Source organism: Prionailurus bengalensis, chromosome B1 (genome assembly GCF_016509475.1).
Source record: "Prionailurus bengalensis isolate Pbe53 chromosome B1, Fcat_Pben_1.1_paternal_pri, whole genome shotgun sequence".
Classification (NCBI taxonomy): Eukaryota; Metazoa; Chordata; class Mammalia; order Carnivora; family Felidae; genus Prionailurus; species Prionailurus bengalensis.
The window spans coordinates 194384891-194407063 of record NC_057344.1 but is presented as its reverse complement, the minus strand read 5'-3'; the positions used below and the strand labels follow the sequence as shown (position 1 = coordinate 194407063).

At 45.0% G+C, this 22173-nt stretch overlaps 1 protein-coding gene across 11 annotated transcripts in view; it reads right to left on the bottom strand.

Annotated features, from left to right (window-relative positions):
• The window catches only part of PROM1 (prominin 1), a 112256-nt gene that overhangs the window by 41522 nt on the left and 48561 nt on the right, over window positions 1-22173 (bottom strand). For 9 of the 11 annotated variants that reach the window (XR_006296212.1, XM_043572905.1, XM_043572907.1 and 6 more), the window contains 5 exons: window positions 16308-16334; window positions 13582-13787; window positions 4379-4499; window positions 2289-2352; window positions 778-867 (listed from right to left, as the gene is read on the bottom strand). Coding sequence is in view for 10 of the 11 variants with exons in the window: in XM_043572905.1 (XP_043428840.1) it covers window positions 778-867; window positions 2289-2352; window positions 4379-4499; window positions 13582-13787; window positions 16308-16334 (508 nt within the window). In the remaining variant the exon portion in view is untranslated. The remainder of the gene's footprint in view (window positions 1-777; window positions 868-2288; window positions 2353-4378; window positions 4500-13581; window positions 13788-16307; window positions 16335-22173) is intronic. The other 2 variants (XM_043572914.1, XM_043572912.1) reach the window with 1 other exon arrangement.

Sequence of the window (22173 nt, the reverse complement as noted above, 5' to 3'; positions counted from 1 at the left end):
GTTCCTTCCTTTGTGGCCAGTCTTCTCAGGAATACTGGCTCATGACAGCCACATTCACGGTGGCTGAATGACGAATGTGGCAAGTAGGTGACACTGTCCTCTCTATGAAATACTAAGCGCAGACATCTCCTCAACATTTGGAAGCGTCTAGGAGAGCTTTGACTCACTGCAATTGAATATGTAGTTTCTTCAAATCCGCACATCTGCTCACTTATATCACTGTCTGTGGTGTCTTAAAACGTGTGCAGATTCTTCTTCCCAAAGGTGTTTTTTTCCAGGGAAAAGGAAAGAGTAACCAATAGACCCCACCCCCACCCCAGACCTAAAATTCTCTAGGCTGCTCATCTTCTATAGCAAAAGCCCACAAGCTTTTTGTGTAAAGGGGCAGAGAATAGATAGTTAGGCTTTGTGGTCCACGGGGTCCTGCCAATGTTCAACTCTGCTGTCAGCCGCAGTGTGAAAGCCACCTTAGATGCCACCTCACCAGAGGAGCGGGGCTGCCTTTCTAGAACTGTATTTACGAAAAGAGGTGGCAGGCTCCTATCGGATTCTGCTGTTGTTATTTCAAAGGACTTTGAGATAATGAGTACAACTTCTCAGGCACAAGCTTTTTAAGCAAACAAACCAACAAGCCACACCATTGCCACGGCGTGTGTCTAGACGTGGCCCGTGGGCATGTCCGCATCCAGGAAAAACGAGAAAGGGGGAGCGGGATCCTGGGAAGCCGGAGACCTCCAGGGGGGATATTCTCTCGCCCATTTCCGGCACGGTGCTTACCTTCTGCCATGGCTTTGATGTCATCAAGCGCGGGGATCACTTTAGGTCTCAGCTGTTCGTGAATTCCGCCTCCTAGCAATGATTTAACATCTAAATCCCAAGAAGCAGAAGGGGCTATGAGGGTAGGATCCACGAATTTCTGCCCCCCACCCCTTACCTGCATTCTCCTCCCCCTGTGGGACTTCCCTTTCCTAGAAAGTCATCCATCTGTGGTCTCGCCTGCCCCGAAGGCCCCTTTTTTTCGTCCTCCACCCCCGCTAAGTGCTGATTCTTGCCGAGATTTTCTTCACGCTATTCAAAGTTCCCACACCCGCAGTTCCATCCCTGCGGACTCGGCATTTAAACGCGCAGGTGTCCCCGGCTCTCCGGAAGTTCAGATTATGCATGTTTAGCCTTTATGAAAGACCTACGTTAGTACCAGTTTTCACTAAGGTAAAGGATTTTTGCTTGGATGAAAGCATCGCTCATTGCTGGTTTTGCAGCGAGATGAGCCCAATCAGAGACAGCAAGAGTGGCGCCCCCCAGCGTCTTCCGCGGGAACCACACCCAGCATCTCAGGCGCAAGCACCAGAGCTCGGAGCCCTGTCTGTGAGCATCTGGGCTGTAACTCCATCAGTCGTATGCATCCGTTAGCAAGATGTGCCCCATGGTATCAGGAAGGCCTAAGAGAGGTGATTTTGGGGGTCTGGGAACGCTCAAAACATTTCCCGTATACATTAACGGTAATTGTTTCTTTGCTTTACGCCATTTTTGGTTTATAAAAGTATTCACAGGAATGCTCAGCATTCGGTTAGCGGTTAGCGCGGGTGGGGGCGGGACCTGTCCTGGAAACACAATGTTGATGAAGTTGAGCTGCAACCGTTATCTCTAATCTTTCCAGCAAGGCCCGGGGTTCCCAACATTGGCACTATCAATGTCTTGAGCTGGATAATTGGTTGTGGGGGCTGTCCTGTGTGTCCTAGGGTGTCTGGATGCATCCCCGGCCGCTACCAACAGGTGCCAGTAGCTCTGTCCCCACCCTCACTGTAGGGACAACCAGAATGTCTCCAGATGTTGCCACATGTCGCCTGGAGGGCAAACCAGCTCCTGGTTGAGAACCAATGAGCCAGGCTGTGTGTGAACTCCTCCTGGACCCGCAGGGACCAGCACTGCCCGCCCCTCGATTTCTGAAGCCCACTGGTTTCTCTGGGGAGCCCACTGCTGTCTGTAACAGGGGACCTGACAGAGACGCATCTCCTCTGTCACAAGGGGAATGAAGAACAAACACTTCTGACTAAAGAAAGCAAAAGCATTTTTACAATAAAAGCTGGGCTTTACTCATCAGGTAACAAACTGCAAATTGTCACTCTCGGGAATTGTTCTCTTTTGCTCCAACTTTCATGAAGACATTGTAGACATCGCACACTTTATCCCTTAGCCCATGTTTTATGGGAGATGGTCATCGCACCTTCTAGCCAAAACAAACAAACAAACAAACAAATGAATTTGAGGCAATTTTAAGTCTTACTCACTATCCAGATCTGAGAATGCCTTTTCCTTAGTGGTGGTGTACTGGCTCAGGATATAGCTGATTTCCTAAAAAAATAAAATAAAGTAAAATTGCATGAGACCTCTTCTAAAGTTCAAAGCCACAATAAAAAGAGATTTAACATACAAAAACTATCCTGAATCCAAACATTAAAAAAAAATAAAGCAGGTTCTTAAAGACGCTTATATGTTCTGATACCCAGACTTCCTAATAACACTCCAAAACTTCTTGGCTCAGGAAGCATGATTTATACTTTCTCCTGATTCTGAGAGTCTGGGCGGGGCTGGCTCCCCTGGGGACAAATGGGCCCCTCTCCTGACATGGCCTCTCATCTTCTAAGTGGCCAGTCTGGGTGTTTTCACATGATGGTCCTGGCAGCAAGGGAACGGAAGCGAACACTGCAAAGTCTCTGGGAGCTTGAGGCCAGGGTCACGTGCACTGCGTTCTTCTTGCCACGGCAAGTCACAGGCACAGACCAGATTCAAGGGGTTGGAAACAGATCCACCTCTCTCTTTTTTTTTTAATGTTTATTTATTTTTGAGAGAGACAGAGTGCAGGGCGGGGGAGGGGCAGAGAGAGAGGGAGACACAGAATCCGAAGCAGGCTCCAGGCTCTGAGCTGTCAGCACAGAGCCCGACGTGCGGCTCGAACTCACGAAGCGCGAGATCATGACCTGAGCCGAAGTCGGCCGCTTAACTGACTGAGCCACGCAGGTGCCCTTAGTTCCGACCACATTTTTAAAAACTGATACAATATTTAATGTGTTAGTATTGTTTTGGTAGAATAAACTTAGAAGAGTGCATTTCTGTGTGAAAAAGATCCTAGTGGGCTCTGATTAGTGAATTCAACAGGAAGGCATCCTTCTGCACGTTCTGGTACCCATCAGCTCAGCATCAATTATTTAAGCTGCTTTCTGCTCAGATATCTTTAAAAACAGTATTTTGTACAGGCAAGACATTAACATGCTTCTGGGATACAGAAAAAAATGTGCCCTCCAGCCATCCTGTTCCCCTTCTCCCCAAAACAACTTCTGAGTGTGCGTGTATGTGTGTGTGCATGCGTGTGTGTGCATGTGTGTGCATGTGCATGCGTGTGTGTGTGTGCATGCATGTGTCTCAGTGTCCCCTTCCCGAGGAATTCTACACAACTGTACAGATACTAGCAAATGGGTATTTATAAAGCAGAAAATTTTCATGACAGGAGTAACTGCACACAAATGGCAGGTATTCCCAAAGGAAAGGACAATAGCACCCAGATTTTTCTTTTTAAAAAAATCACTAGGGCGCCTGGGTGGCTCAGTCAGTTAACCGGCCGACTTCGGCTCAGGTCATGATCTCGCAGTCCGTGAATTCGAGCCCCGCGTCGGGCTCTGTGCTGACAGCTCAGAGCCTGGAGCCTGTTTCAGATTCTGTGTCTCCCTCTCTCTGATCCTCCCCCGTTCATGCTCTTTCTCTCTGTGTCTCAAAAATAAACGTTTAAAAAATAAATAAATAAATAAATAGATAAATAAATAAATAAATAAAAAATAAAAAAAATCACGAGACCCTTAAGATAGTTAAGCAGTTTTATAATAAGTATTATAATCTTATGTTATACCTTAAAATAATTAAAAACTTTTTTAAAGTTTATTTATTTATTTTGGGAGAGACAGAGACAGTGTGAGTGGGAGAGGGGCAGAGAGAGAGGGAGAGAGAGAATCCCAAGCAGCCTCTGCACTGTCTGCACAGAGTGCAACGTGGGGCTTGAACCCACAAAACCATGAGATCACGATCTGAGCCAAAACCAAGAATCAGATGCTTAACCGACTGAGCCACCCAGGATCCCCTGTTGTACCTTAAAATAAAGTAAAATAAATAAAATAACAAAATAATGACACCAGTTCTGCAATTACGCTTTTATACTCTTTTGAAAATCACTTGCTGGGCCTTTATTTCCTCATCTATAAGATGAGGATAGCACCTGTCTATGCTGATTTACTGGGTCTCTAGACATCCAAAGGGGCTCCCAGATACATACAGGGACTCTGAGAGGCCCAAACACAAAGCATCACGGATGCACAAGTGTGGTTTTTACCGCTGGAGCTCCGTTCAGGAGAGTTCTCAAGTCTCTGAAGTTGCTGTCTGCCAGTTTCCGAGTCTTTTCGATCTGGGCCCTCAGGTGGTGGTTTGCCACAAAACCATAGATGATACCAATGCTGCAGGAAATGAAGAAGAGAAGAGGAGAGCATTCAGTGTGTGACCCGTGGCACCTGTCCAGGCACAGAGCAGCTCTGTAGATGGGAGGGGAGCAGGGCTTCTGAGCAGAGGCCCCACGACGGCGGGACCCTCCTCCCCACCAGGCACTCTTCCCCTGCCACAGCCTTCCTGCCAAGATCCCATAATCCAACACGTGGGCCACAAAACAGGACTCGGTCCTCTTGGAGGAGGCACATACCTATTTAAGATATGCTGTTCTGTTGAATAGGAAATCTTATAAATGGAACAATGTTCCCAAGAAATTGTGGAGGAAACAGAAGGAACAAAGGTTATAAGACAGAGCGCGTCAGAGTCCCATTCCTGCACACATGTGAATATGGCGGCGCATCCTCCTGCACAGTGCACGCATAAACGCACCTCCCATGCATACCTCTGCTCCCTCCAAAGGCAGGGATCTCTCTAATTGTCTCTATTAGTTTTATTTTACAGGTTAAAAAGAAACATGAGTTACTTTAGTATTAAAATGCCACATGAGAAGCTGTAAACAAAGCATACATATTGTTATCGTTCTATTTTATATAATGTACCACCTTGAGAAAATGATGGTGCTAAAACTCAGTGGTTCTGTTTGGGGAGGGGTGGCTAATGACATCATCTGCACGTTCACGACATGGAAGTTGACGCCTACGTACTTATGATATGGATGCTCCAGTCTATGTAAAATAGACTTAAATAAAAGAGTTTAAAAAACACTATGAAAGGCATTGCTCATGGAAAGCTACTGGACATGAAAATTAAAAACAGAGTTTTCAATTCATCTAAGATGTCTGCATTTGATCACTTTAAGCGTTCTTAATGCTAACTAGTTACTAACAATCTCCTGACTTAAGTTAATTTGACCAGCTGGTTTTTGTGTTGGAGCCTTCCAACATTAAAATGTTACATTGAAAATTGGGAATTACTAAGGCTCTTGTGCATTTCACCACTAGATGGCAGCAAGGAATTACACAAACTCCTAACAGAACAGTAAACCTACGGAAATGTACAACAAATCTTTTGTTTGTAACTATCCAGTGGAAGATGTGGATATGTTTCCAGAACAAAGTTTTGTAAGTAACAGACAAACACTGTGGCCAAGTGCCTGTTTTTTTGCACCCAGAGTCCCATGTTCTCAGGCAACTTCTCCATCTTGGGAAATGGGGATAATCATTCACCCTATATATAGTCACGATTCATTCCAAACAGCATTGGTTCATTGCTGGTCTCGCATAAAACGTATTTGCCCTGAGCAGTATGACACAGGTACATTACGTTTGCCAAATGAAGCCAAAAAAAGTCTGTAAGAATACACAGTGTTGAAAAGTATTTCTTACGGTTAACAAGTTGCCGTGGAACGTGTACTGGAGTAGGAACATGAGACTCGGGTTCTGGTCCTTCTCCTGCCACTAACTTACACCGTGGGAGCTTGGGGAAGTCACTTTCCTTCTCTGAGTTTCAGCCAGTACTGCAAAACTGAAAATTAAACTGGATAAGTACTTCTCTTGTTGCAAAGGAGAGGGGTAATGGATGTCCACAAGCTCTCCAGGACTTTTTTTTTTTTTAATGTTTATTTATTTTTGAGACAGAGGGAGACAGAGCATGAACGGGGGAGGGTCAGAGAGAGAGCGAGACACAGAATCTGAAGCAGGCTCCAGGCTCTGAGCTGTCAGCATAGAGCCCGACGCGGGGCTTGAACCCACGGACCGCGAGATCATGACCTGAGCCGAAGTCGGACGCTTAACCGACTGAGTCACCCAGGCACCCCTCCAGGATTTTTTCTAAGGTTTGGGTTCATGCGGATGGTAATTAAAAAAAAAAAGCATATTAACAATAATCTGTGCCATTTGGAACGATCACCTTACAATCCATCTTTGCCAGTCTTAAGTCTACCTTTGTACTCATGAGGCAGGCAATATAGCATAAAAGTAATAGTTATCAAATGATGCACCCATGCCAAATGAGGCCAAATGACCCAAAGCAAGGACTTTGGAGTAGTGTGAACAGAAAAATAAAGGAAAGAGTTGGGTTGTAGCAACGCACCAGGTCCAGTTTCAAACATTCCATCCCATGACGAGTCAGTGCTAACACCTGAGTATACCTGCCCACCCCAGCATTTCACGCTGGGGCCCCTTGCTCTCTCTCTCTCTCCCCCGCGTGTCCACATGGTCACCCATCATGCTCCAGACCGATTTTGTCATGTAAGAAGGTAGAATGAACTTGAGAAACACACAGGTCCAAGTCCACTTGGCTTTCACCGAACCCCCTAGACGGAAGAAGAACCTCCTGGCCCCGAACTCCCAGAGCGCTCTCCCTGAAATTCTCATGGGCCATTGCTCACTTCATACTCTATTTTGTCTTTATTTCTCCTTGTATTTAATTTCCCTAGAAAGAGGTGGGAACTGCTTCTTTGTCAACTTTAGGTGAACGATGGGTCTCTAGTCCACGGGGTGGGGGGGGGGGGTGCTCAGTGAAAGTGGGTTTAAAGACTGGGCTTTATTTCACTTGATCCATTTAGAAGATTAGCCTTATGTTTGGAGAGTCTTGGTCATAAACTGTGTTCCTTTACTGGATAGATGCCTTTACTCAAAAGATCATCAATCAGTAAAATGAAATGCAATACAACTCTGCAAAACAATACTGAATTTCAATGCAACATATTTAAAAAGACCCACATTTCTGCCAATCAGTTATGAATCCAATTAAAATGAAAGCATTGATCTTTTTTTGAAAAACCAAACTGTCCTACACAGAATTCTGGAATAAAATTCAGCAGCTTTCAGAGCTGATTTTCAGACCCATAACACATTGTAAATCTTATATGAAGGATGGCAAATTCAAATGCCTGCACAGAAACCACAAAGGGCAAAACCTACGATATGAACCGCTAGGAGCTGGGAGGTGGCAGGTGGGGGTGGGGGCAAATGCTCTGCACTGCCAGACTTTCCACTCATTCCAAAAATCCAGAAATCTGTATTCTTATGTAAAATTTCCCCCTTTAAAATATTACCAACTAAAGGATGCCTGGGTGGCTCAGTCGGTTAAGCGTCCCACTCTTGGTTTGGGTTCAAGTCATGATCTCACAGTTCGTGAGTTCGAGACCTGAGTGGGGTTCTGCACTCAGCTCAGAGCCTGCCTTGGCTTCTCTCCCCTCCCTCTCTCTGCCCCTCCCCCACTTGCACTGTCTCTGTGTCTCTCAAAATAAATAAAAAGACTTTATTAAAAAGATAAAATTTTACCTACTAAGGGAAAAAAAAAACCTCTAAATACTAAGCAGACCAACTGACAGTCTCCATTTGCAATCTCTAATTTAAACCTCTCATTTAAACACAAATAGAGAATAAAGAAGTTATGCTTCTTGTTGCCCTTGATTTAGAAAATCCTATTATGCAATATGTTTTGTTTTTTTTTTTTTGTCTAGTGTTCTGTTTTGAGAGAGAGCACGTGTGTGTGAGTGGGGGAGGGGCAGAGAGAGACTCATAAGCAGGCTCCGTGCTCAGTTCGGAGCCCAATGCGGGGTTTGAACCCACGATCCTGGGATCATGACCTGAGCTGAAATCTAGAGTCGGTCACGCGCTGACTGAGCCATCCAGGTGCCCCCTCAATATATTTTTTAAGCAGAAAAAAAATCACATGTGTCAGCCAACTATTAGAATAGGAGAACACTGAGGGAACTGTCTCACACAAAAAGGGGAATCTGGCATTTGACATAAAAAATATTAAGAACATATGCTTTTATGCGGTACAAGATCTCTTGAACTTTTTAGCCAAATATAGGAATTTTAATTTTTATTTTTTAATGGACAGACCAATCTTCTCGCATATACACTTAAAAGTGAACTTGGGGCGCCTGGGTGGCTCAGTCGGTTAAGCGTCCGACTTCAGCTCAGGTCACGATCTCACGGTCCGTGAGTTCGAGTCCGTGAGTTCGAGCCCCGCGTCGGGCTCTGGGCTGATGGCTCAGAGCCTGGAGCCTGCTTCTGGTTCTGTGTCTCCCTCTCTCTCTGCCCCTCCCCCGTTCATGCTCTGTCTCTCTCTGTCTCAAAAATAAATAAACGTTAAAAAAAATTAAAAAAAAAAAAGTGAACTTAAAAGTTTTAAAAACTGAGGTTAACCCTGTAAAATTTTGTAGCAATTTTTTTTAACCAATTTCCACTGACTTGATGAAATTAGCCAATAATTGCCAAATAAATGCTCTCAGTCTATAACTGATCTCTTGTTTTTTAAAGATAGTTTTTTAATTTTAATTTTAATTTTAAATAACTCTCTCTCTCTCATTCACATCTTGAAAAGTCTCATGATTTTCAGGCATGCTCAGTTTCTTTTCTAGAACCTTGTGGCCTCCATGCCAGGAATTGACCATCACAATCCTAATTAAAAAAATGAATTTTGAAAACAGCCATCTTCCTGAAAGAGACTGGAATTCAATTTTCACCATGGCAACTGGAAAAGCTGGTTTGCTGTAGTCAGAAACTTAGAAATATACTGGAAAAATAAATATGGCTATTTGTTCCTCTTTTGTTACTGTCCATAACCTTTTGGAATTCTAAAAAATGCAGCGATGACAAAGTGTAAAAGAAAGAAGGGAGAGGAAACTTGGCTTTTTCTGGAGTAACACACATCTGCTTCAACAGTCTACAGTGAGAGATGGAAATTCAATTCTGCTGATGGTCAAAAAGACTTACACAAACATATGTCAACGTCTATGAATTCTAACATTCCACAGCTGCCTCTGGTAAAGCTCAGAGAGAGAACATGACCACATATATTCCATATGTACTAGGGGACCTTTCTCCTTAACACCTATGCCTTTCTCAATTAAAAAAAAGATTTCATTTGTTTTAAATAAAAAAAAAAAAAGGATGGATGAAAAATAAGAGGACTGAAGATGCATTTAAAAACCAACGTCGGGGGGCGCCTGGGTGGCTCAGTCGGTTGCGCGCCTGACTTCAGCTCAGGTCACGATCTCGTGGTCCGTGAGTTCGAGACCGGCGTTGAGGTCTGGGCTGATGGCTCAGAGCCTGGAGTCTGCTTCCGATTCTGTGTCTCCCTCTCTCTCTGCACCTCTCCCGTTCATGCTCTGTTCTCTCTGTCTCAAAAATAAATAAACGTAAAAAAAAAAAATTTAAATAAAAAAATAAATAAAAAAAATAAAAACCAACGTCAGTATTAATTGTGATGTAGTGGAATGCCACAAAATGAAATTGAGCCTGATAAAAGGCAAGCAGACTGCTCTGGGTTTACAAAAAAATCATATCCAAAAAAAAAAAAAATTTTTTAAATTAAAAAAATCGTACCCAAAGATTATTTATCAATAGGACCCGATCTCTGCTGAGGTCCGTGTAAGCCAGAAGCAAATATCTCCTTTTTCTTCTCTTTCTGCCTCCTAGCTTTATTGACATTCTTTCCACTATTATTTTTATCTCCTATGATTTCGTGGACATACTGTTACTCTCCTTTCTATCGAATTGTAACAGAAATCTTCACTTTCCCTTGGTCTTTAACCTCTTTGGCTAGTTCTGATTACTTTGCAAAGAATATACAGCTAGTATTTGACTCATGATGTTGAAAATACTTGCGAACAAATAGAGGTTTCAAAAGACATCATGATAGCGATTCTAAGTTTTACACTTCCAGCCAAGAAGTTTAAACTTCTAGTGTGAATTTAAAGTAAACTAAGTAATCTCAAATGGCACTCCTTTTTAGAGCTGTCTATAATTCATATATAAATTCAATGTATTATGTAAAATTTGTTTTAAATTTGTCACTTGGCCTCAAATAGGTGATCAATTTTGTTTTAATTATATTGAAATTTGAAGTTATGGGTTTTAACTTAGTAAGTTTTACTTGAGTGGGGAAAAATATCTAAACTGAATGTATACAAGGCTGTAGAATCACAGCATGTATTTTTTAAACTAAAATATCCCTGGGGAGAAAAAAACCACTTATCTAAATTTGTTTGATGGATCTGAGTTCTGAAGAAAAAAAAACCTGTCACCTTCATTTCACATATAAATGAAAGTCAAGTTTATTTCCAACTTTGTAGCTTTATTGTTAATTATATTTTGGTATTTTAAACGTAATATAAATAATTCAAACAGTTCCGGGGGAAGTATGACATATGTGACACATAATTATACGTAATGTAAATAAAAGCCCAATTTAAAAGTAGAAACCCAGGGAAGGAAAAATAAGACAAAAACAGAGAGGGAGGCACACCATAAGAGACTCTTAAATACAGAGAACAGACTGACGGCTGCTGGAGGGCAGGTGGGCGGGGGATGAGCTAAATGGGTGATGGGCACTGAAGAGGGCACTTGTTAAGATGAGCACTGGGTATTATATGGAAGTGATGAATCACTAAATTCTACTCCTGTAACCATTAATACGCTATATGTTAACTGACTTGGATTTAAATTTAAAAAATAAAAATAAAAATAGAAACCCAATATAGAATATGTGTTTCATTCAAAAAAACCTGGGAAGTCCATTATTACATATGTAAACATTTATCTGGGTAAATAGGTTAACTACATGCAACAAAGACTTTTCCTGAAATTATATCACATGTATTTATATCAAGTGAAAACTATTAACTATTAAGTAATCATGTGAACAAGAAGCCCTAATGGCGAGTATTTTTAGATGACACTTTGTCATGTGGGCCTCATTTTGGATGTTCAGGGTATGCCTCTACAGAGGGAGAAGCATGGCTGTCCAAGTCTCTGGATGAATGAAAGATGGAAGTTTTAGGCTTAAAAGAAATGCACAATGATCTCTGCTGGGTCTGACTTCTCGTTGGACTGCAACTAACACTTTCCTGGTAGCTGGGAGGAGGTAACCACTTCCATAGCTGTAAGATCCGTGCATTCCTGAAAAGACTTCAAACACAAAGCAGAGAGACAGGGACATATGAAATCACCATTGACCTGATCTCAAGCCACTCTTCAGAATTCAATGTGCAGAAACAAATTATTTACAGACAGAAGTAGAGAGACAGACAGAGAGACAGAGAAAACAAAAATAACTCCCTGGTGGTCAAACAAGGGTGCATGAAATTAGCAATGCATTCACTTGGGTCCTGTTTGCACATAGACCGTTAAGGTCTATTATTTAACTATTTGCAGCAACAGTGTGTCTTTGTTCCAAAAAAAAACGATTGCCCTGGAGTCAGTGGAATGCACTGCCTTTTAAGCTTTTTGTGAAGATTTTGTTTGGTTGTTCAAGTTTAATTTTTGGTGCAATGAAGTCGGTAGGTAATACCTGAGGCATGGTAGGTAATTCAAAAGAGACAAAAAAAAAAATCTATATGCCGTGAGATGTGATTTCCTTCCTACCCTCCACAACCACCATAGTTCCTTCCCAGGGGCAACCACTGCGTCAGGGTCTTGGCAAGCCTACTACAGAGGCTCTGTGTAAATATAACCAAGTGTTTGTGTCTCTCTCCTTTTTGTTTTTGTCGTAGGGACCATGTTGTATATATACATGGTCTGCTAGTTGCTTCTGTCAATTCATCTCTCTTGGGGACTGGTTCATATCAGCACTTCGGGATCAGTCCAGTCCCTTCCAATACTTCCTTCCTTTTTTTTTTTTTTTAAGTTTATTTATTTATTTTGAAAGAGAAAGCGTGAGTGGGGGAGGGGCAGGGAGAGAGGAAGAGAGAGCCAGAGAGAATCCCAAGCAGGCCCTGCACTGTCAGCATGGAGCCTGACGCAGGACTCGAACCCACGAGCCACGAGGCCATGACCTGAGCTGAAGTCCAAAGCTTAACCAACTGAACCACCCAGGCATCCCTAGGTATACCGCCTTCCAATGAATGATCACCCCAAAGCGTAGGTCTTACCAGGATCCCACTAATAGCCACAATTGAAGAACTTTTCTTCTTGATTTCCATCTAAAACTTCAGCTGGTAGGCCAGCTTAAATTGTTCTGATTAATCCTGTTTTCTGCTTAAATTCCCGAACATCAGTTATTTAGTGAAACCAGAAAAATCTTACAGCTACCGAGCAAACACGGTGCTTGGAGGAGACAGCGAGGAGGAGGCTGAATGCCAGTCCTCACGGTCTCTGTGCCTCCTTGGGGCCTAGCACTATTCACATCATAAGCACTTTACTTCTGTCGCTAAATGTCATGACATTCATTGGCTGAATGAATGAGGAAATGTGGAACCATGACCAAATATCACAACCAGGGGACCCCTAACGTGCAGCACAATCCTCAGCCGAGGATTCTGATTTGGACTCGGCAAAATCAGCAGTGTACTCCTGATCTGTCAGGCAGTTGGAAAGCTGACGGAGCAGAAGGGACTGTAGAAGAAACACATCCTAAATTATGAAGTGTGTTCCAGGCCTCCGCAGAGGGTAGCAGCTTAACTGCAAATTCAGGAAAAGTGGGTTTATTATTAGAAAGTTAATTCTGTTCTACAGTGTTCTCACATTCCCCGATTCAGGGACTGCACCCATCCTTCAGGATCCCTTTGGATGCACAAATCAACAAGCAAATTCTCTGCCTTCTGCAGGCCGCCTGTCTCCAAACAGCTATTTAAGGAAGGAGCTGCTGGGGCGCCTGGGTGACTCAGTCGGCTGGGCGTCCGACCTCGGCTCAGCTCATGATCTCACGGTTCATGAGTTCGAGCACCACGGCGGACTCCGTGCTGACAGCTCAGAGCCTGGAGCCTGCTTCAGATTCTGTGTCTCCCTCTCTGTCTGCCCCTCCCCCGCTCATGTTCTCTCTGTCTCAAAAATTAATAAACATTAAATTTTTTTTTTTTTTAAAGGAAGGAGCTATTGTTCTGCGGGGTAAAGGCTTTCTGCAGGCCAAGATTTATCAGCTTGTCTTCGACACAAACAAGCACCGAAGGGTTGGCTTGGCACCCTGATGACAACCCTAACTTCTGGTTATGGTAACATTGTTTTGAACCACCCCGGACAAGCATTTTTGTCTTCTTCTGTTTTATGGCTGTGTTGTGGTGGTTGTTGTTTTGTATTAAAGGCATGGGCTGAACAGTTCAAAACACAATCACCTGTCCCCCAAGATTCTACTCGCCTTATAAATATAGAAATCACCAAGAGGGAGACCGCAAAGCACTTCCTCAGGAAGGGCCCATTCTTCTTCTGACGCTGGTGCATCTCTCCACCGCACTTGTTACAGCAACGACACAGACCGAAGCAGAACCCTACCAGGGGCATCAGAATGACAAAGAGCAGTCCCAGGACAGCACAGATGATGACCCCGATTTCATAGTAGATAATCTGCAAGTCAAACAAAAGAAACAGCATGTCCTCTAACACAAAATAACAAGTAGAACATTCCACAGTGTACCTGTTTCGTTTTTTTAACCTACTTGCCACCATGAGTTGAATCTTAATGTGTGTGTGTGTGTGTGTGTGTGTGTGTGTGTGTGTGCTTCCATTTTGATGCTCCTTCTTGAAACAGAAGTAACAGAGTGGTGCCTGGGTGGCTCAGTCGGTTAAGCAGTTAAGCGTCTAACTTCGGCTCAGGTCATGATCTCACCATTTGTGAGTTCGAGCCCCATGTCAGGCTCTGTGCAGACAGCTCAGAGCCTGGAACCTGCTTCAGATTCTGTGTCTCCCTCTCTCTCTCTCTACCCCTCCCCTGCTCATGTTCTGTCTCTCTCTCTTCTCTCAGAAATAAACATTAAATATTTTTATTTTAAAAAAAGGAGTAACAGAGATTGGAGTTATCAGAATGTGTAAACAAGTCATTACTATCTTCTTTCAACTCACAGTAAAATGTCCAAATGCAGGGTCAAGTTGCAAATGACTTACTTTAAACCCCAAAGATATTTTGTTTGTGTTTAAATGGTGTAACAAATTTTGGCAGAAATACTTGCATTATGAATAATCTACATGACAGGATGCTTTTCACCAGAAAGACAGGACCAGTAGAAGTTATTAAGAATTCAAAGGAGTTCAGATCAGATCAATTAATGACAAACCCACAGTTACAAAAGAATCTGGAATATATCTAAATTTAGGAAAAAAGCTCAGACTTTCTGAGTCAGATATGTTAATCACTGGCCACTCACTTTATTTTCCTATCCGTATGCTGGGAGTAATAATACGCATCTTGTAAGGTCATTGTGAACATTACAGATAGTGTCTGATCAGTGATAACGTGTCAGGGGAAGTATGTGGCCCAGAGCAGACACTTAATAAATGGTCTTTTCATGCCATGTGGGTGAGGCTGGGCTTGTCGGCCCGTGTCTCAGACAGTTCCCTACGTTTCTAGGAACTAGCACGGCTTCTGGATACAATCATGTGACCTAAATATATTTTTATAATCACTGCTGGCTTTATTCTGGGATAAAAAAAAAATTAATGCCCCTGGATGACAAAACTAGAGCTTACTGCAACTCATGTTTCCATAAAGCAAGACATTTTTTAAAGAATGACAATTATAGGCTGGCTGTTTACAACTAATGGACTGGCTCGCTAACAACAGATTCTGAAGCCAAGCTGAGCGAAGTAAAAGAAGACACAAGTGTTGTTCCTAGAAACGAATGTGAGGTCTTAACACTGAACTGAGAGTCAGAAGACCTGCTTTAAATTACACGGGGTAGGGGCGGGGGAGGGCTTCTGGTTCCCTAAACCGGAATTAGCATTAAGGTCATAAGCATATTGTGAGGGTCAGATAATTAAACGATTGAATGTGAAAACAGCCAGCCAAGTGCCCAGCACACAGCAAATATTCAGTCAATAGTAATTAAGTCTGTGGACAAATGCCTAAGAGGACCGAGGTGCACATGACACCTGAATATTATGTACTTTGAGATTAAGGATAAAATGCTAAAAAAAAAAAAGTGGTTGAATTTTTCATTCATTCATCAAATACATGCTCCCGCTTAAACCAAGCCCTACCCCATGGCCACAGAGAGTCATTACCTACTGGTGCTTGTAACCTGCCCTTGAGGACCCACATCATCAGCCAATTGAGATACTCCAAACTCTTATTTCTCTATTTCCCTATCATTTCCCAGAAAATGATCTAAATTATTTACTATTTTGAAAATATTTTTTTAACATTTATTTATTTTTGAGAGAGAGAGAGAGAGCATCAGCGGGGGAGGGGCAGAGAGAGATGGGGAGACACAGAATCTGAAGTGGGCTCCAGGCTCCGAGCTGTCAGCACAGAGCCTGACGCGGGGCTCGGACCCATGAGCAGTGAGATCATGACCTGAGCCGAAGTTGGATGTTTAACTGACTGAGCCACCCAGGTGTCCCAATTATTTACTATTTTAAAAGGGATTTAAAATCCTTTCTGAGTCCAGAAGACACTGAACACAAATGCAGGAGAGAAGGTGTTTTCAAAATGTTCTAAATGCACTATGTTTACCTCCAAGTACAATTTTCACACTTTATACACAACCTCTCCAACGTTACTGACTCAATATTATGTCAAACAGTATCAGGATCAAGGTATATGTCATCTCAAGAGTTCACTTCTGGGTGAAGTCTGGCCAAGGTCTCGCAAAGACCTGAGTTTCTGATATGCCAGGATCTCCAGAACACTTTGTGGATTACGAGGAGAAGATCAAGATGGAAAGTTGCTGAGGTGGGTCGCTATTCTTTGGTGAACTACTAAAACTGGAAGAGAAGACTGATGACGATTCCATAAACAAAAATGAAAGGAGCCATTTAAAACACCATCACAACGGAGACGACAGTGGAAGGACAGGAAGTTCTGGCAGAAGCATCTCATACCCCTTGGCTTTAGACAGAGTCACGAGAAACAGCAAACAAGGACTTTACCTTCAGGGTCAAGACTACATTTTCTGGCTGTGGAAGTCAAGGCAGTGGAGGAGTTGAGGAGAGTAAGGCAGAGGCAGCATGCATCAAGAAAACAGAAAAAGTTACATGAGCGATTAACCACAACTGAGAACATTAACACTCCATACAGCGCAAATCAAGTGAGAGGTTGATCCACACAAGCCAGGAACATAAAACTTGAGTGTTTATTAGAGAAACAACTGGAATTTACATTTGGAACATATATTTGGATTTCCTGAAAGGTTCTTATCAGGATGCTAATCAGGTGTGGACAGAACGGGGGAAATTAGAGGGAAAGTGACACAGTGTGGTCTTTACACAGTAGAGGATCAGACGCTGAACCCCAGCCGAAAGCAACAGTTTCCAAAGTGTCCTTTCTAAACTGAGAATTGGATGGGGTCATCTCTTGCTTACCTGCATTTCCTGGATTCCCATCATGTTAATTCCAACCTCTTAATGTGGTCCTGTTATTTAATCCTGGCCCCATGCCTTGTTCTTCTTGGCCATTCTAGTCCTAAGAAGAAGCCTCATGCTCCCCCTTCCTGCCTCGAGCTCCCTGGCAATGCCTCCTTGCCCAGAACGTTATTCCCTTCACTCCTCTGCTCATGGGACTCAAGTCTGCCTGGATGTTGCCTCCTCCTGGAAATCTGTCTTGATAACCAGGTCTGGGTGTGCTTTCATCCCTCCTTCATGCTGCCTTGGAGCCCACACTTGCCCGTTGTCAGCATCTGCTCCCACAGGAGCCCTGCCTGAGCGGCGTTGTTTGCTCCTGGAGAGCAGGAACCATGAGGTCACGCCCACCGTTCTCTGGCAAGCTCCACCCGGGGACCCGGCATGCAACAGGTGCCCAGTCAGAAGTAGGTAAACTGGTGAACCGAGGGAGTTCCCTCAACGGTGGTCCAGTGATGGGGATGGACCACCCTGCAAGGAAGACAGAAAAAGTAGGGTGCAGCGAGTTTCCCATGAGGTGAAATTTGTTCAGTTTATCCTTTTGGTGGGGAGAGGGGGGTGGTATGTGCGTGAGAGGGGACAAAGTTAATACGGTGTTGTTGTTATGATGGGTGTTAAATGTCCTTGGGTGGCAAAATAAACGTTAGACTCTGTGTCGTTCCCTGGGTTACTTTCTTGCAACTGTGTGCTCTGGGAAATCCAAAAGTTTGGAAACTATCGCTTTAGATGGCAGATTTTCACAGAGGTGGGAGAACAATGTTTGTGATATTAGTACCTGTTAAATGAGGTATCCAAAGTGCTGGAGTGGGCAGTTCAGGTACACATGCCCTCAGGGTCACATGGGGCATCTTGAATGACCCCGGACTCCCTTCCTGGGCCTGGGCCCCACAGTCTCCCCAACTTACCACCATAAATGTGTGAAAAACACTGACTTCAGGCTCCTCCCCTAGAGCGGGTATCAGGAGATTTGGGTAAAACCAGGAACCTGTCTTTAAACCAACCCTGGTGTCATGGCCTAATCAGGTGGGTTTGGGACACCTGCTCTCAGCTCCAAGGGCAGATGGTGCTGGGCTAAGGCCACAGCAGAAGCACCTGTAAGCTACAACAATCAGCTGATTCTTTGGTACTTAATATTCCCACCCAGGAGTCAGTCTGGTTTGATGTATTTGATGGGGTGCCAACAACCGCCCCCCCACCGCTGGAGCTGGGTGAATCTTCATCTTTTTCCTGTTCGTGCCGGCTATCACACAGTATGAGGTTATTACCGTGTGGTGCAGCAGTTTGAATCCGGCTATGCCGCTTTGCGTCAGCGACCCCCCCACTCCACTTAATTACCCATCATCATCTCCCGGGGACCTTTTGAAAAATATCAATAACCAGCCAGCCCTGACCCATTACATCAGAATCCCTGGGGGACGGGCCTAGGCCTTGTTGCCAATGCTACTCTGAGCCTTGGTTACCTTACTGATGGAATCTGGATCAGCAGAGACTCTATTTTATGCAGTTTTTCAGAGACAACAAGAGAAAACAGTGAGAAGCAACATGCTCAGTGCCTTATTCTGTTCTAAACGCTTTAATGTATGCGAGGTGAGTTAATACATGTGAAGTGCTCAGACCCAGGTGTCCCAGGGTCATGCTCAATCAATCGTCATCACCATCAGGAAGATGATGTTTAACAAGAAGATGTAACGATCAACGCACGGTAGCATTATTCCCATCCCTCAGCTCCAGCAAGCCCCAGATATGATCCTGGGCACAGACTGCCGTGCACTGCTTGCTCTCTAAATGCTTCCGAGATCTCTGGAAGGTGCTTCTCTTGCCGGGAAAGGGGAGTGTGCTCTTCCAGGCAGCATGCCTCGCTCTCCTGGAGGGCAGGAAACAGGGAACTCATTCACTTACCTTTCGCGGACATGCAGGGTGGGCTCCAAACACCACAAACCCATCTGGAATAATGACCTGACGTTTCCTAAGTGCCAAATCGATATCCAGTGACTGTCAGCACTGGTGAGGTCAAGAAAAGCAGCAGGGATGAGGCCCAGGCCCAGCACCTGCCCCCAGAGGAAGCTTCAAGAAAGGGAAAGGTGAGCCTGGGCGGCTCAGTCAGGTAAGCATCCCACTTTGGCTCAGGCCATGATCTCACAACTCATGAGTTCGAGCTCTGCATCGGGCTCTGTGCTGACAGCTCAGAGCCTGGAGCCTGCTTCGGATTCTGTGTCTCCCTCTCTCTCTGCCTCTCTCTGCCCCTCCCCTGCTCACACTCTGTCTCTGTCTCTGTTTCTGTCTCTCTCAAAAATAAATAAACATTAAAAAGTTAAAAAAAAAAAATAGGGGCGTGTGGGTGGGTGGCTCAGTCGGTTAAGCATCCGACTTCAGCTCAAGTCATGATCTCACGGTTCATGGGTTCGAGCCCCACGTCGGCCTCTGTGCTGACAGCTCAGAGCCTGGAGCCTGCTTCGGATTCTGTGTCTCCCTCTCTCTGCCCCTCCCCAACTTGTGCTCTATTTCTCTCAAAAAAATAAATGTAAAAAAAAAAATTAAAAGAAAGGGAAAGGTAATAACCGAGGAATGAAATGAAGGATGAAGATACAAACCAGCCAACCAAGAGGCAGCCAACCAAGAGGCAGGAGTGGGGATGGACTGTGGCCACAAGGAAACAAACCCAGAAGGTCATTGCAAAGAAGCCGTCCATTCCGACGGACCGGGATGTGCAGAATCAAAAGACGGAGGTGACGGGTGTTGCTGGGACAACTGTTCCCTGGAAAGGTTTCTAGAGGTGCAGGTGGCACTTAGGGGTTGCTGGTAGGAAGCGATGGGAAGCCATCCGCCTATACTCCACACTACGCATCCTTTGAAGACAGGAATTGTGTCCTTTTATTTCCTTGGGGGGGGTCACCACCCAACAAGCTAGGCTGAGGGGCTCTCTCTGCAGAAACTCCACGTGAGCTTGGAGGAGGGGGAGGTCATGCTGTTTTCCCTGGGTTTCCATCAGCCGGCGCTCAGAGAACCCGAGAAGGGGTCCGCCTGCACTCTGATCCCCGAGGGAATGACACCCAGGGGCTTGGCGCGGCTCAGGTTGTATCTGGAGCACGGCGCTTGGCACACGCTGAGTGGACAGATGAGTTGCCCGTGTCATCTCTACCTTAACACCTCGAGTGAAGACAGACCACTCCTGTAAAGTCTAAACGGGTTAATACTCGTAAATCATGACCGGGGGTACCTGCCTCACTGTGTGTGCTGTAGAGACGCTAGAAACCGGCGGTTATTAGAGCCGTTCCTCGGATTTCCGCGGCTTCGTCTGCCAGGTCCTCCGTTTCCCTCATTTCCCTTCCCAGGGTTAATTACCCACTGTAACATTTTATGGTTTAATAAATAAAAGGCACGACACTGAGGCTGTGACGGTCTTTTCACACAGCTCAGAATACTCAACGTGAGCTGCTTCCAAATTAGTCACGTTAGGACTCCAGTACAGTGGCCCGGGTTGAGCTGAATTTTTGTTGGCCGCTCCTGTGTTGGTTTGGAGTCAGACCGGTCCCAGGAAGGATCCCACCTTCACCACTTAGTCACTGGGTGACCTTGGGCAAGTTCCCCAGCCTCTCCGAGGGCAGGATTTTCTTGCACGTGCAGCGCAGAAATACTTCTGCCTCGAACAGGTGTCATTGTGGGGGTTGGAAACGATGTCAAGTTGGGGCGCCTGGGTGGCTCGGTCGGTTAAGCGTCCGACTTCGGCTCAGGTCATGATCTCGCGGTCCGTGGGTTCGAGCCCCGTGTCGGGCTCTGTGCTGACAGCTCAGAGCCTGGAGCCTGTTTCAGAGCCTGTTTCAGATTCTGTGTCTCCCTCTTTCTCTGACCCTCCCCTGTTTGTGCTCTCTCTCTCTCTCTATCTCAAAAATAAATAAACGTTAAAAAAAAATTAAAAAAAAAAAAAGAAACGATGTCAGCTCATAAGCCAGTGTTGGCCCAAGGTGGACAAGAAACAGTGGCTGTTGTCATTACAGAGAGGACGATGACCCAGTGTAAGTTTCAGAGGCAGTGGAGAAGCTTTGTGCTTCGAGCCTCATGCTCATAAAGAAAGGCTGTAGCTCTCGTTTGCGCTACATGCCTTGAGGTCTCAGTTCGTTTATTTGTTTAATATTTAAAAAATTGTTTTTAGAGACAGACAGCATAAGCGGGGGAGAGGGGCAGAGGGATATAAAGAGAGAATCTCAAGCAGGGTCCGCGCTCAGCGTGGAGGCTGATGTGGGGCTTGGTCCCACAACCCTGGGATCATGACCTGAGCTGGAATCAAGAGTCAGACGCTCAAGGGGCTGAGTCACCCAGGGGCCCTAATGAAGTCTCAGTTTAAATGCATCCCAGGTGCAAAACCACTCTCCCTCCTCGGAACGTTCTCGTTCACGGCCCTCTATCAGAACTTCTCGCGTGATGTGTATCCCCCTCCACCTTACGGTCCAGCTGTGGACTGCATTAGTCTGCTGTGGCTGCCTTCACAAAGTGCCGCGGACCAGAGTGTTGAAACAACAGAAAGGTCTAGGGCCTGGGAGTCTGAGATCAAGGTGTGGGAAGGTCTGGTTTCTTCTGAGGCCTCCTTGGCTTGCAGATGGCCGTCTCCTCCCTGTGTCCCCACACGGCCTTTTCTTTGTGTGTGTCTGTGTCCTAATCTCCTCTTCTTACAAGGATGCCAGTCAGACTGGCTTAGGACTCACTAATCACCCCATTTTAAGTTAATTACCCTTGTAGTGACACTATGTCTCATACGATCCCTCTCCGAGGTGCTGGGATTACGACCTCAACGGATGAATTTGGGGCACAATTCAGCCCATAACATCCATGCGTATTTCTAATCCCATAACCTCCCTTACACCAGCTGAGAGTTGGCGGAGTAATGGCCACACTTTCGCAAGTCTGTCCCCTGCGACGCACTGCTCCTAGCCAGCACTCTGTAAAATGAATACACGAAAGAGAGAAGTACATAAAAAAATGTCAAGGAGGAGAAGGGGCCAAGGATCTTAAAATATTACCCTTAACTTTCAGCTCAAGTATAAAGAGGAGGCAGTTCTGTGAAAAGGAGTCCTATTTCCCTCCCAAAGTCGGGCCCAGCGCTTGGAGCAAAAGGTCAGCTGAATGTTTCTGAACCTCCTTCTGAAGAGAGTTCACTAAAAGAACACCCAGCTGGAAAGTCACTGACCCCGCGGCCCAGGCTCCTCCGCCACCTGAGAACTCACCAGAAGAGGAAATGCTCGACTCAGGACAAAAGCTGAAAAGACTCCCCAGGGCCCCTCGCCTGGACAGACCTTACTGCGAGTGCAGTAATTACAAAGCCAGTGGGCACTGGTCAGTGTAGAAGACGCTGCTGGGGCTCCCACATCTCTCAGGCCTCAATCATCTCCATGTACCTCCTCAA